Below are 13,540 nucleotides of genomic sequence, written 5' to 3' on the forward strand. Positions count from 1 at the left end.
GTGAACCATCTTGACAGTCGTTATCGCCGACTCATGTCCTTTCGCGGCAAAATGTATTTACATTCGACGGAACTAAACTGTGAGCGGCAGTGACAAAGAATGTAAATATTTTTCTATTGGTATGTTAGCACGTGGGCCGCTATGACGTTAATTGAGTCTTTTGATGTATAGCGTATTTAAGGTTTGACATTTGTAATGTATTCATTTCAGCTCTCGAACTTTTCTAGTTTTACGTTAAATTTTATGTTGCATGTAATTAAGCTGTTTTACCTCTAACCCCCAGAGGTTGGTGTGCCAGCATTTGGATGGGGAATACGTTCCCATTTTTCTCATTGGGTTATGTGGGTTTTCGTATCAGGCGGCGACACAAAAACGTTTTAGCCCGAGAGGTGATGACTAGTGGTTTACTATTCTGTGTAACTTTGTCGGACGGCACTAAATACTCGGGCTCCTAGTTCGAGCTGCACACCCACTCTTACGTATAAGTCGTGAATTTAAATAGGAACTTTAAAATAGTGGTGGTGACGGCCCTATAAAGCAGAATATGGCTGATAAAATTGCTGGAAGTGGGCTTGAATATGATGAATTGAGACATTTACACCTTCGTTTTGGCAGGAAAGGACTTATTTCTGTATTGACGAAACCGCCGTTGTCCACTTTCCGATCGGCTCCCTGAGTGACACGCACCATGAGAATTATATCTGCCATAGTGCACCATTTCGATGATTCTTGCCAGGATTCCTTGAAATGAATCGCTTAAAAGTATAAACCTTCTTATCTCGCACGGATTAACTATAGAATACAGGGCCACTGATGTCCAGTAGTGCTTGTGTTCGATGTCCAAGAATTGGGTGACGCTATATCGAAGGCGTTTCGTCGACGGTAAGAGTACACAGTAAATTTGGTCAGCGGGGAAATTATGAAACCCGTGAATATTGTGAAAGGATGAGCAGAGAGCCAGTTTGTTTGCGCATGTTCTATAAATTTCTGTTTGATGTGAGAGACCGTTGGTACACACCTGCGTCGAGTGACAATCGGATGGTCTGAGCAGACTCTTTTTTCATGCCAAGTAAGAAAGAACCTGATATTTAACAGTGAGGATGTAAAACAAAGTTTTTCCAAAAGCCTTTTTTCCTGGGAACAAGACTAAATGAGGTCAGATTAAACTTATGTGGAGAGTTTTGTTGATCTCTTTATGAAAATGGATGATTTACATCCATCAGATTTTAGAGAAATGAGATCTAAGTCAAAAGGGGACTTTGACATTGCATATTCTGCAGTAATGGGCACCGGCTTGGATGGCTATTTAAGGAAATTTATAATTTTGTAGTCAGGGGTTTGGCTGTGCAAATTTTAGGGCAGACAAATCATAAATCAGTCACTTAAGAAATTTTTTAGTTCTCACGGGAAGCCCAAACACTCTTAAGGAACATGACAATAATTCACCTGATCACTCCTCATATTCGTTTCCAATGAAATTTGGACAAAACTTTCAAAAACTTCATTGTTAATTTTACAGTTGCAAATTAAGTATAGACATAAATTGCATGTAGCATAAGCTAGTTTAGGCAAGTTGTGTGAATAGAACAAAAGATTGATAATTTAAACCAGTAGTAAGCTTCCAGTATTAATGACAATCTCTTGAATACTAGCTTGCCACAGTAAATGTTACACCTATCTACTCTGTCAATAGTACCAACTATATGTATAGTGGGGTCACTTCACATCTCCCTAAACAGCAGAGAACACAAAAGTTAATTCTTACCATCATTCTCAATTAAGAAATAAAAATCAAAGGATCAAGGCACTTCTGGCAAAGTGAAATGTAAGTCGAACTGGTTTGAAGGCATTTTAACCTGAAATTCGTTTTTAAATACGACAGAAATACCTAGACAAAGAGTTCCAGCCCCTTATCCATTTGTTGTATCACTTGTTTCATATTTCAAGAACCAGAGAAAGTTTGATAATATTAATCTTCGAGTCTCATGGTACACTTCGACTCAAAATTTATTTCGCATGGCAGGAGTATTCTACTGAAATAAACAAGACTGACAGAATGAAGCTGATGCCATTCGTTTCAAATAACACATGAAAATGACAAAAAAACGGCACCAGTTGAAACTCATGAGATGAGGCCCACGTATTTTTTTGAGGTTAATGAAATGGTTAGACAGAAAGCTTAATAAATAAACAATGAGCTGACAGTGGTAAGAGATTTGGGGGCCATGTGATAAATAATGTGAAAACAGGTTTTTGCCTTCACAAATAGACGGACGGGGAACAACCCGATAGACTTCTTCTGGGAAAAGGTTTTCGTAGGGGCACTCGCTGGCTGCGGAAAGGTTGGGATCTATTATGACTGTTGACTATCCTTGAGACAATGACTAAAAACAACAAAGTTGGCTCCGACGTAGATTTATTCTGCAAGCACAGCTAAGCTGACTGGTTTTGTATTTTCTTTGAGCAAAGAAAGCTTTACAAAACAACTCTATTTAAGCCTAGGGTTCAAAGGGTTAGGTAATGCTGTGAATGATCTAAAGGATCACTTAATCTGATACAACGATTGGCTAGGCAGGAATTTCCCCTTTTACAAGATTAATCGTTTTTAGAAAGCTCAGGTGAATAACAACTACACAAAAGGCTATGACAGGCGACGGTTACAGTTTGACACTAATTACAGTTATGATCTAATAACAACTATTTACGACTGACTGTATTGGAAAGCGTAGCATTTAAGCATTGCTGAACTTAGCAAAATCTCGCAGTTTCTACGTTGAATAATATATATATATATATATATATATATATATATATATTTTTTTTTTTTTTTTTTTTAGCGTTAGCACAAAAACTTGATGACTGAAAATCCTATTGTTACATTCCTCCCACCTTATATCGAGACCTCCTGGTTGAGAGAAAAAACAGAAAGCACAGTAAATCAACAGGGAAAGAATCATTAACAAGGAACCTAAAAGCACAGCAAAGAAGACGTAGGACGGTTGTCTTTTTTGTTTGTTAGATCGTGTGCGTTTGTTTTTTAATTTTGTATTTGATTTTTTTTGCGCCTGAACCGCGGCAGAAACCGAACAAGCCAACATATAATGACCTCGGCGGTTCAAAAGAAACAACAAGCAAGTACAAAAATGGAATTAAGTTGATAAATGAGAAAAATGAAGAGCAGTTTAAAATTATTGACAATAAAAAAAATATCGCAGCGTACTACTGTTCGTGGTTTTAGTGTTCCTCGACCCAAGCGGCTGAGGAGACGACCTTTTCCAGCGTTTCCGGAGTTACGCGTTGGTCTTGGTCTAGTAACAGCTGACGGATTGCCGGGGATCCCAGGTCTTCTGGATTCTTCACTTCTGGCGCGTACTAGGGGAGGAGAGTCGCAACGAAACGCGAATTGTGTAGACCTTTCGTCCAGACGCGAACTGGTGGGGACGGTAGATGCGTTTTTGTCAGCCAAGCCAGTTGCACCTGGCACAGGGCCCAGCGTAGATGGCACAACGCCTTGTACTGAGCGGCTCCCGGAGTATCGATGGAGTGACCATGGCGTTTTTCTTGTGTCATGCAGGTTGTCAAGTTGTCCCAAGGAAGATACGCGAGGAACGCAGTGTGGTAGGTTTGTGACCACTGGAAGGAGACCTTTAACGAAACCACGGCCATGGCTTTTACGATAAACTCTTCCTCACCATGCAGAATCCATCTACTGTGACAATCACATCAATATACCTGACCATTTCGGATGAGAAAACGTCATGAGGTTTTTTGTTCAAAAACTGGAACAGCCCAGAAAACTTGGAGATAACAAATGAGGGGGAATGGGCTGAACTTTATAGCAAGATATACAAAGAGCGGTCAATGAAGGGAATAACAAATGCCGATAGGTGAGGATAAAAACTGGAAAGTGCGAAATTAATTTACGTGACGCGTGGTTAGTCTTGCGTGGTAGTTCCACGAGTTTACAAAGAAATGGTCGGTATTTTTAATAGTTGACGTGGTCGGCGAGTTTGACGAAAGAGAATTAGAACAGCGACAAAATCAATAAGAGCAAATGTGAAAGCTAGACAAATAAAAATTTAGTTGACGGAGGTAATGAAAGTGGGTTGCAGCCGACTTATGTCAGCTTTGAGTTGCGTGAGGCGTTGTGTGAGAGTATGGTGGAGAAGGTCGTAAGTATTATCAAGAGAAACGAGAGTGGAATTATCGACCTTAAAATCCGATGTAAGTGGAATGTGGGGTACCAAAATATTAACTGAGGTTTTAGTTGCTGTTTCCCAGGGAACGTAGGTAAAATGGTTTTCAGAAACGAAACACGTAAGTGTATTGAAAGAAGTATTACATAGGACGTGAATTATTGATAACGGTGACAGGAACAGGTGAGTTGTGGAAGTAAGCGAATACAAAGAGAGACTATGAAACCCAGTGCTGAGATAGTAACGGCCACCAAGTAATAGCATTGATGGTGTATGACAACATTGTAAGAGAATTTGATGGAACTGTTTGAAAGCCATCTTCGAGGACAGCGTGCAAGGTAACCCGAGCCACGTTGGCTGTAGAACGGTATGCAAAAGATTTCCAGGACAAAGAATGGTAGTAACGTCGTGAAAACACTTGTCCAATTCTGGTGATCTGAGCAGGAAGCGTTGTTTGTCACAGTTTAACAACAATAGGTCATCAAAAGGTATCGGCCTACCAAAAAAATGTTCATTATGTTTATATGTAATTGGCCTCAATTGTTCTATGGTACAAAGCGACTGAGAGGACGAAATTTCTAGGAGCGTGGATAATAAATTCAGTTGAAGTTCCTTATTATGTTGATACTCGTAATCCACCAAAGGCTGGATGATCGCTGCAAACCCTGTCTTTGCCTTGGAGCAGTTCATAAAACTTATTTTCAAAATATACGAGTTAACATTTGCGCGCACATGTTCTTTACAGAATACACCGATTGCAAATATGGCGACGATCGCTCCAAAGCGAGGCTTTTCGGTAGCAACGCCGTTGCTAAGGGCAGGCAGCGTCTGTTTTCAAGTATTTCGTGCCAGTCAGAACCAGTTGGATTACACTTCCTTTCGGTCCAAAAATGAGTCATTTTCTGAGTGGTAAAACGTGCCTGATAACTATTGCGTGCCGCTATGCTGTATGAGCGGATATCGAATAAGGCCGGACGGACGAAAGATCACTTATCACAGCCTTCCAACGACAGATCCGGGAAGACTTAAGGTTTTTTTTCAATCCCTGTTATTGTTATACACTTACAGTAGCAGTAAATATGTGTTTTGTTTTGTAGTTGTTGTTCTTACGTCCTATCTTCGTTTTAGGCTTGGCTAACAAAAATTCGACCGGATGTGTCCCCAACATTTCAGATCACAGAGCGAACTAAGATCTGCTCGTTACATTTAAAGCAAACTGATTTTCGTAAAAGCTTAATAGGCCGCCGATATTTAATAGATGATGCCATTTCCTCGATCTTTCCCTGGTCTACAACATCTCCGAAGATGAAATCGCCACGTAAGCGGTCACAACATCCCTCTTCAGCAGCTGAGATGCCATCCTTCGGTAGCGTGAGTGAAGACAGCGATTCCCCCCGCTTCTGATGAAATCAGCGATTTGTGCGCGCACATTGCGAAGCTAGAAGATCAAATAAAGTCTCTGAAGCTAAAAAATAAAAATCTTTTGAAAAACGTCGACGAGCTTCTCCAAAGCTAGTTTGGAATAACAAGACTTAAAGACTGATTCGGACATCAATTTTTACATGGGGTTTCCAAATCAAAAAACTCTTCTGGCTTGCTACAATTTTTTTAAACCCAAGTGAGAATATTTTTATACAGCAAATGGTTTGAACCCGGGGGTAACATGCAATAGTGTAGTTTGATCGTCCGGGTGAGCGTAGTCCTGAGAAGGACTGTTGTCTGTAATGGTGACTGACGTTTCGACAACCTGAGCGGAAGTCATCATCAGAGTCAAGTGAAAGGTTGTTGTCAGTCGAATGTACTTAGTCCGGTTTGTAGAAACTGATTAGTCAGTTTTGCCATGATGTTATTGGCTGTAAGACTCAAGTGGCGTAGGTCAGTCGTGATTGGTCGGTTTAAATCCGTTAGTTAGGTCGTTCTGTTTGGTTCGTTTGTAATGTTAATGTCGTGAATGAGTCGTTTGTATGGTGCCGGTAGTGGTTAACATCTGTTCAGGGGAGTCTGTTCCAAGTTAGTAAACCAGCTTTCCAGGGTCAGTCGTTGAAAGTAGTTGGTGCTGTAGGTTAGGCATTGCGCAGAGTCCCAGTTAATAGTGTGGTTCGTAAGACGGTGATGTTCAACAATGTGATTGTTGAAATCATCTTTCCTCGTCGCTCGTTTGTGTTCAGTCAGTCTGGCTGTGAGGTTTCTGACAGTCTCACCGATGTAGGAGGCGTGGCAGTCGGAGCAATTGATCTTATATACTGCTCCCTGTCTGTTCCTGGGTTCGTCTTTGTCTTTGACGTTAGTCAGTAACTGCCGTAGTGTGGTAATAGGTTTGTGTATGGTATAGTTGCGGTGGTCGTAGGAGTTGCGTTGTCGTTAGCTTCGGTAATAGTAGTAGGCCGGTGAGTGTTACGTTGGATGAATTCTTCGTTGTAATTGTTCTTTGAAAAAACACGGTTAAAGTACTTATCAGTTCTCGTCGGATGAGCTGTCTGTCGTATTGCATACTAATAAAGGGGTAAGTTTCTATGGTGCTGCGTCGGTGGGAGAGTATAGCAGGCAATTCAGTGTTGTCACGGCTTACCAGGCAGACTAGAAAAGGTAGTTTACCATTTTCTTCGACCTCTCTAGTAAACTGTATGTCAGTGACAAACGCCATTGACACCCAACGCTACTAGCGACTAGGGTGCTCAGTACCACATCCACAGAAACTTTATGGTCTGCCGAAACTACACAAACCTGGTTCTTAGGTAGAAGCCGAGAAAACTTTAATCATTCGCCAAATTCAACACAGGAAAACTTAAAACCGATTCAATCGCGTGGAAACGTGTATTATCCATCCATCCAATTCCACAAGTTTGTATGTTTATATTTTCAGTCAGTGAAACCTTAGCTTCGGAAGGTGCGTGCGTGTAGCATAAAAACACTTCGCTCCCGCGGTATTCAAGAGTCTGCACATTTGGTTTTCTTTACTTGAGATACCTTTTCTTTACTTCAGATACTTTAGTTACAAGCGTAAATGCACTCACCATTCTCGCTTTCTTGATTGAGGCGAGTGCGGCTCCTCTTCTGACTATCGCGCTCTATTTTAAGTTCGTCCTAGCGGTTCAAATCGCGAAGGCCTGATTTCACCAACAGGTTCATAAACAAAGAAAGATGTTTTTTCGTCTTGTCACGAGCGTAGGACAAAGGAAAAAAAATCTGAATCCCTATGAGGAATCGAACCTCAGACCTTCGGATTCCGAGCTCCGATGCTCTGCCACTGAGCCACAGAGACTCCACGGTGAGCGCGGTCTATTACGAAGTAATATACCCTTTCATTATGTTCACCTGCCATCGAGGTTACGGTCGGTTCAGGTGTCAATGAGACATATACTTACATTTCCAGCAAATAAGAACTTGCTTACGCGCGTCCGATTGGCTGAAAATGAGTGCATTTTTCATGTAACACGGGTGCAAAGTTGTAACACAAGTGAAATTTACAAAAGTGGTTTGATCTGATTGGCTTAGAAACAATATAATTTATCGAGAGCCAATCAGATTGGAGCTGTTTCTATGGTATCACGTTGGCAGAAAATATGAAGCAACACGCGTGAAAAAAAATGATTGAGATTTTCAGAAAACAACGATTTGGATTTCTAATGAAACATCGATTGAACAACTCAAAAATTTCAGAGAAAAAAAAAAGCGAACACAGTAAAAAGCACCTCTTTCTAAATGTCTGGAAAACTTGGTGTGATGTGAAAGAAATCGACGACGGAATAGAAGAAAACGAGCCCGAGAAACTAAATTAATCCACGCGATCAATTGGTGTCAAACGAAATCAAAAGTTGAACGACGACTAAAGTTAGCCCTCGAGAGAAAAAACCATAAGCAGCATGATGAAAGTGATAGAGAAAGGTAGAGGAAAGTGAGAAGAAATTAACGAATCACAGTGCAAGAAAAACATTCAGCAAGCTGAAGAAAGCAAACGTTGAACGCTCAGATATCATCAAAGTCACAGGACATAGAAACGTACAGTCCCTCGACGACTACAACGAAGCCGACGAAGTAGAGCAACGACAACTCTCTCTGGCAATTTCCAAACGGAATTACGAAAACCCCCTTGTCGAGAAGAATGCCATCGCGGCTTCCAGTATCACTACAACCGGGCATCCACTCTTACCGACGAAGTTGAATTTGCCGGTACAGACAACAGCCGGACCATCAATGGCACAGTCGAAGGAAAACTATGTACAGGGGCTATAACAGAAAAACAATAATGAATGCAGTTTATTTTGATGTCTGAAACCTTTCATGTTCGTTACATGACCGACTGCTCCGTGGACTTTCGAACACAGGCAAGCAATCTCGCACAATCTCGCTATGTCGCTTAGAAAGCCACAATCAGTCGCAAAAACTTTACTTCGCGCTTTCGAGGAAACTTCGCAAAAAGAAAGAACGAAAGTGGTGCATTTCGTTTTTGTTGCTTTTGCACAATACTGAACGTTCAAATTCAAGCTCAAGATGGTTTGTGAATGAAATCGTAAAATTTCTTTTTATTCTGTTTTTACTGCTATCTAAAGATTTAAATTTTTTGGTACATTTTCATAGACATGAAACGCCTATGATTGATAGAATATTGTTCGATGAAATTGAACGACGAGCTAATGTTTGGTTTCCTAGAAAGTCAATCTTTTTTGCGCATCACGTTTATCGAAGGATCCAACATCCCGTTGAGTACATGGCTTCACCTGATGTCCCTTTGGGCTTTAAAGGTGTCTGGAAGTAAAGCTTACAATGATGAGGGCACTGAGCGACCTGAGGACAATTTTTTCGGACCGGATTCTGAACGCTGACATCAAAATAGTAAGCGCAGGAATGTCGGTCGACATTCGGCCGACAGTCGACAGACATACTTTAGGGACCGGTCATTATTTATCGCCTGGGGGGGGTCGGAGTATTTAGGGGGGGATCACATGGTTTTTTGAAGACCTTTAGGGGGGATCAGCCGTAATTGACAAGCATAATGGGGGGGATCAGACCAAAAAAAAAGGAATTTTAGGTCGCGCCGGGACCCCGGGTGATTGCATTTGTAAATACTTTGGTAGGATTTGCCGCTGGGACTCTAAACCCCCAACCATATATTCAAGACCACGTTCAGTTGTATTTTGTATTATATAAACTCTATTCTAGCCCAGACACAAAACCCAAACCCTTTTACAGACCCTCCATTTTGTAAAAAAGAATCACTATCGTAGTCTAACATACACGTTTTTATTCAGGCACGATCTAAATTAGAAAGGTAATCAAGATTTTGAGAATGGAATACTTACAATTGCTCAAAATTGTTTCATAACGTTTCAGTTTGTTTTACAGAGAATCGTAATCTAAAATCATAAACTTTCATTATTTTAATACGCGGCCGAATGAAAATAACAAATAATCAAAGTGCTCTGTGAGCAAACTCGTGAATTGACACATGATTTTTGAGATTATGTTTAATGTTATCTGGTTTAGGGAATTTTGTGGTTGATTGTCATCTAGAGTACGAGCAGTAGTTCAGTGTTCGCTGATGTAGCAAAGAAACAAAGTAACGTTGGGACAAGAAGGCATTACAATTGAAATGATCATGCTATTACATTTAACAAGGTGGATGATGTCATGTGTTTTAAACGTCTATCATTTTTGTTTCTGGTTCAAAAGAAAAGGTTGGAAGTAAATGTGGGTGAAAAGTGAAATGTACTGTCTTTCGTTGTAAATATTAGAAAATCAAGGCAATACTGTCTTAATGAAAACATTAACGATTCCCTCTTTATCAAATGAGACAAACGGGAACGAGTTTTGAGTGATATAACTAAGCCAAGCCTGCCACCGTCATTTTAGATCTCCGCCTGGGTAGATTTAAGTCACGTGCTAGGCAACGTATAATCAATAACAAGATAGAATTTCATTTCAGGCCTATTTATCAATTTTGTGGTGTGTAACTTTCGCATTTTAGTACGTTGTATGTATGTTGAATCTTCAAATTGTCTTGAAACTTACAAGAAAATTGTTCTTTAAAAATTCACTGAAAATCGGTAGCTAAAATTGTTTGTCTAAGTGTTATTTGATTTTCGTGTTAACTTGTTATTTCGTCAGTCGCCGGCATCTTCTGTTGCTTCACACAGGAAAAACACACGCGACGAAACGTAATGATCAATTTTGTCCTCAATCTCACGCTATAACAGAAAAAGCTTTTGAACATCTGTAAACTCCGAGCGCTTCGCAGTAAGTGATATTTTCAATGAATCTTCGGATTGTTTTCAAGTTCAAGGATTATAAATTACAATTTTATGAAAAACGAAGGTTGTTCTGTTATTTCAGTGTGAATCCTTGAATGCTTGCCAGTCGCTGGCGCCGCTTGTTGAAACTAAAACGAAAAAAAAAACTCTTTTAAGATTATCATTGGCTTCTTTTTCACCCCACCACTATTCTTAGCAACAAAGGTCGCCATTTCGTCTGTTTATTGCTCGCCAAAAACTATCAAATGTACTCAAAAGCCTAAAATCTAAAAAAAGTTTACAGGAATCGACCAATCGAGCGAGCGAGCGAGCGAGCGAGCGAATGCTATTCCCCACATCGTATCTATAACTCGCTCTTGCGCATGCGCGCAATTCACGAGTTAAAAAAGTGTTTATTTTGGTGAGGCTGTATCTTGTTCCGCTTCCGTGTCAGAATCTTCGGCAGCCCTCTCCACTGGCTCTTGCACAGTCTCCTCGTCAGATTCATCTGAATCCTCGCCCGAACTTGACCCTTTTTCAGCACCATTACTGCTATTCTCTTCGTTCATTCTGGCCACTACCACTTTCAAATTGCGTGCCAGCTCTGTTTCAAACACGCCTCTTTCCAAAAGCCATAGCAGAGGATCCAGGCGGAGACGCTTGACAAATCTCGCAGTGAATCCTGCATTAATACTTGAGACACATTTGTAAGTATTCTTTTCGAGTGAATCGAAAACCTCTTTAGCTACCTCTTTTGAGGTAAGTTTTTCTAGGAGAATTGCTGCTCGCTGATGCAACCTTTTCTCCTTGATTTTTTTCACTTTTCTCTTGTTTTCTTTTTTTTCTTCGGGATTGGCCGTTGTTCCCCATGGGAGATGGGAACTTTCTCTTCAAGCTCATGAGGGTGGTCGTGAGCGCATTGGAGGCTTTCTGCGGCTCTTGGTGTATGGCCTTCACTCGCTCTTGAGCTTCCTGGAAATATTTGAGCTCATCACTTGCAAACGACCTTAAGGTATGCTCTTCTGTATAAAGGTTCTTTCGTCTGTTGTCGATAAATGAGAGCAAATCGGATGCTGAATTAAAGGCCTCATGGACAGTGGTCAAGGAGGACTCACACTTCGCGACATCACCACTGCCCTTACATCCATCCACGCCTGACATGAACTTCGTGATGTTTTGGCACACTCCCCAATTCTCGTTTCTAAGCAAGTTGTTTTCTTTATCGGAAAGGGCTTTTATCTTTGTGTTTAACTGCCAACGCATTTGCTGTTGCTCGAGGAGATACTGTTTGAAACCGGCTTGTTTACTCACGAATGAAGATTCATAAATCTGCGGTACAACACTATTGTAGAATTTCAGCCTTTCTGTGACAAACTCGGCAATTTCTGATGCTCTTGTGGATGGCGCAACTCTAGAGTGGGAAAAATATAGGAGATTTGAGGATCTTTCAGAAGAGGAAATCAAACAACTGTCTCTCTAGTCATACGAAGAGTACGAAAAGAAACGGATGGAGAAAAATGCCTGGTATGTCTGTAGTCAGGTAGCCGAGAAAATTGATGATGCCCCTGTCCTTAAAGATTACATCAAGAGCAAAGTAAGCGAGTCCCCTGATGAATTATTCTTTTTCAATTCTGTTTACCTCGACAACTATCGGGGTGCATCAGAACGAAACAAAGAGCAAGCGCCCGGTGCAGCATACTTCCGAAAGATCGAATCGTTTGTGGAAGACCACTATATTCGTGGAGAACTTTTTATGGAATTCTGTCGTGATGCCTGTAAAGAGTCAAGAGAAGAAAGTTCCAATCTCTGTTCCTGGTGTTCTAACAATAGATGGGTCGGTCCAGAAACGGAAAGAATTCCGCAACCTGTACCAGATTCAAACAATCCTGGACATTTCATGGATATCTATCAGACGGAATCGACGGGCAGGACACCAGATGATTACCTTCCAAGAAAATGTATTAAAGATCTGTACGAGGAACATTCTGACAGTATCAGAAACGATCAGGATACCATGAAGAGCTTCTGCTCAAAATATAATGTGGAAGAGAAGCACGTCATTGCGTATGTTAATCATTTGAAGGATATTGAGATCCGAAAGGACATCAGAACAAGAGCAGCTCAGGAGCGAAGAAGGCAAGAGGCCGAACGAACGTACAAGGAATTTCAATGGGATAACCTCATCGAGGGTGGCAAAGTTGAAAAGTTGCGGGTAAGAGAACTAGACCTGTATCTCAACAAGCATGGTTTGACGACTGTGGGTCGGAAACTTGACAAAGTGAAGGCCATTCGATGTCACTATTACCGACAGAATAAAGAGACTGTGATAACAGAAGAACTGTCGAGTGATGAAGATGACGTGGAATCCGAGGATGAAGAATCCGAAAGTGGAGAGGCAGAGAGCGACGATGACTATGTTTTCGTGGATTTGGATGAACAGCCTGAGATTGGCACTTCCTCGACAATTCAGTTCGTATCTGACGAGCAAATATTTACCGTTGTGGTTCAAGGTCCATGAGACGTAAGTACCACTATTAAAATATCACTTGCATATTCAAAAAGTTATTTGGCGGTGGCTGGGAGAAAAGGGGGGGGGGGATCATGAAACTTTCCACTACCGATAAGGGGGGATCTCTAAAAAACTAGATACTCTACGGGGGGATCAGGTAAATGCTCAGATGTGACAACAAAAATACTCCGACCCCCCCCAGGCGATAAATAATGACCGGTCCCTTAAAGCTTATGATTAAAAGATTTACTATGAGATTTGTATGAATTACTTATAACCAGTTTACGTAGCATGCTTTATATGTATTGGATAATTGGACCTTTGTAAAGTATATCGAATTTATTGTAGGAATGATTAACACAGAGAACTGCAAAGCTGTTTAAAAAGCACTTTCTGTTGTTTAATTTTCCTTTCTAATGACTTAATCATAATAATAGGTAAAATGGTAGTATCAATAAAATTAATATAATTGATGATGCTGATAACACGCAATTATTGGATAAGGTTGAGCATTATATTTGACAGTTATTCGAAGAGTGTGCGTTGAACATGAGATGGTTCATAGCCAAAAAGGCGTGTCGCGCCGAGTTTCAGTTTTTGGCCTTTTC

The 13,540-nt window shown here is 40.8% G+C and overlaps 1 protein-coding gene and 1 non-coding gene across 2 annotated transcripts; one reads left to right on the top strand and one right to left on the bottom strand.

Annotated features, from left to right (window-relative positions):
* Nucleotides 1-7,385: 7,385 nt before the first annotated feature.
* On the bottom strand, nt 7,386-7,458 carry Trnap-cgg (transfer RNA proline (anticodon CGG)). Its single transcript has one exon. It is a non-coding gene; the product is annotated as a tRNA-Pro (tRNA).
* Nucleotides 7,459-11,930: 4,472 nt separating this feature from the next.
* Nucleotides 11,931-13,060, top strand: LOC149036406 (uncharacterized). The gene has a single exon (XM_089189964.1). The coding sequence runs from the start codon at nt 11,931-11,933 to the stop codon at nt 12,939-12,941; it is 1,011 nt and encodes a 336-aa protein (XP_089046090.1). The 3' UTR covers nt 12,942-13,060.
* Nucleotides 13,061-13,540: the final 480 nt, after the last annotated feature.

Source organism: Pocillopora damicornis, chromosome 12 (assembly GCF_964200805.1).
Source record: "Pocillopora damicornis chromosome 12, jaPocDami1.2, whole genome shotgun sequence".
NCBI classification, from domain to species: domain Eukaryota; kingdom Metazoa; phylum Cnidaria; class Anthozoa; order Scleractinia; family Pocilloporidae; genus Pocillopora; species Pocillopora damicornis.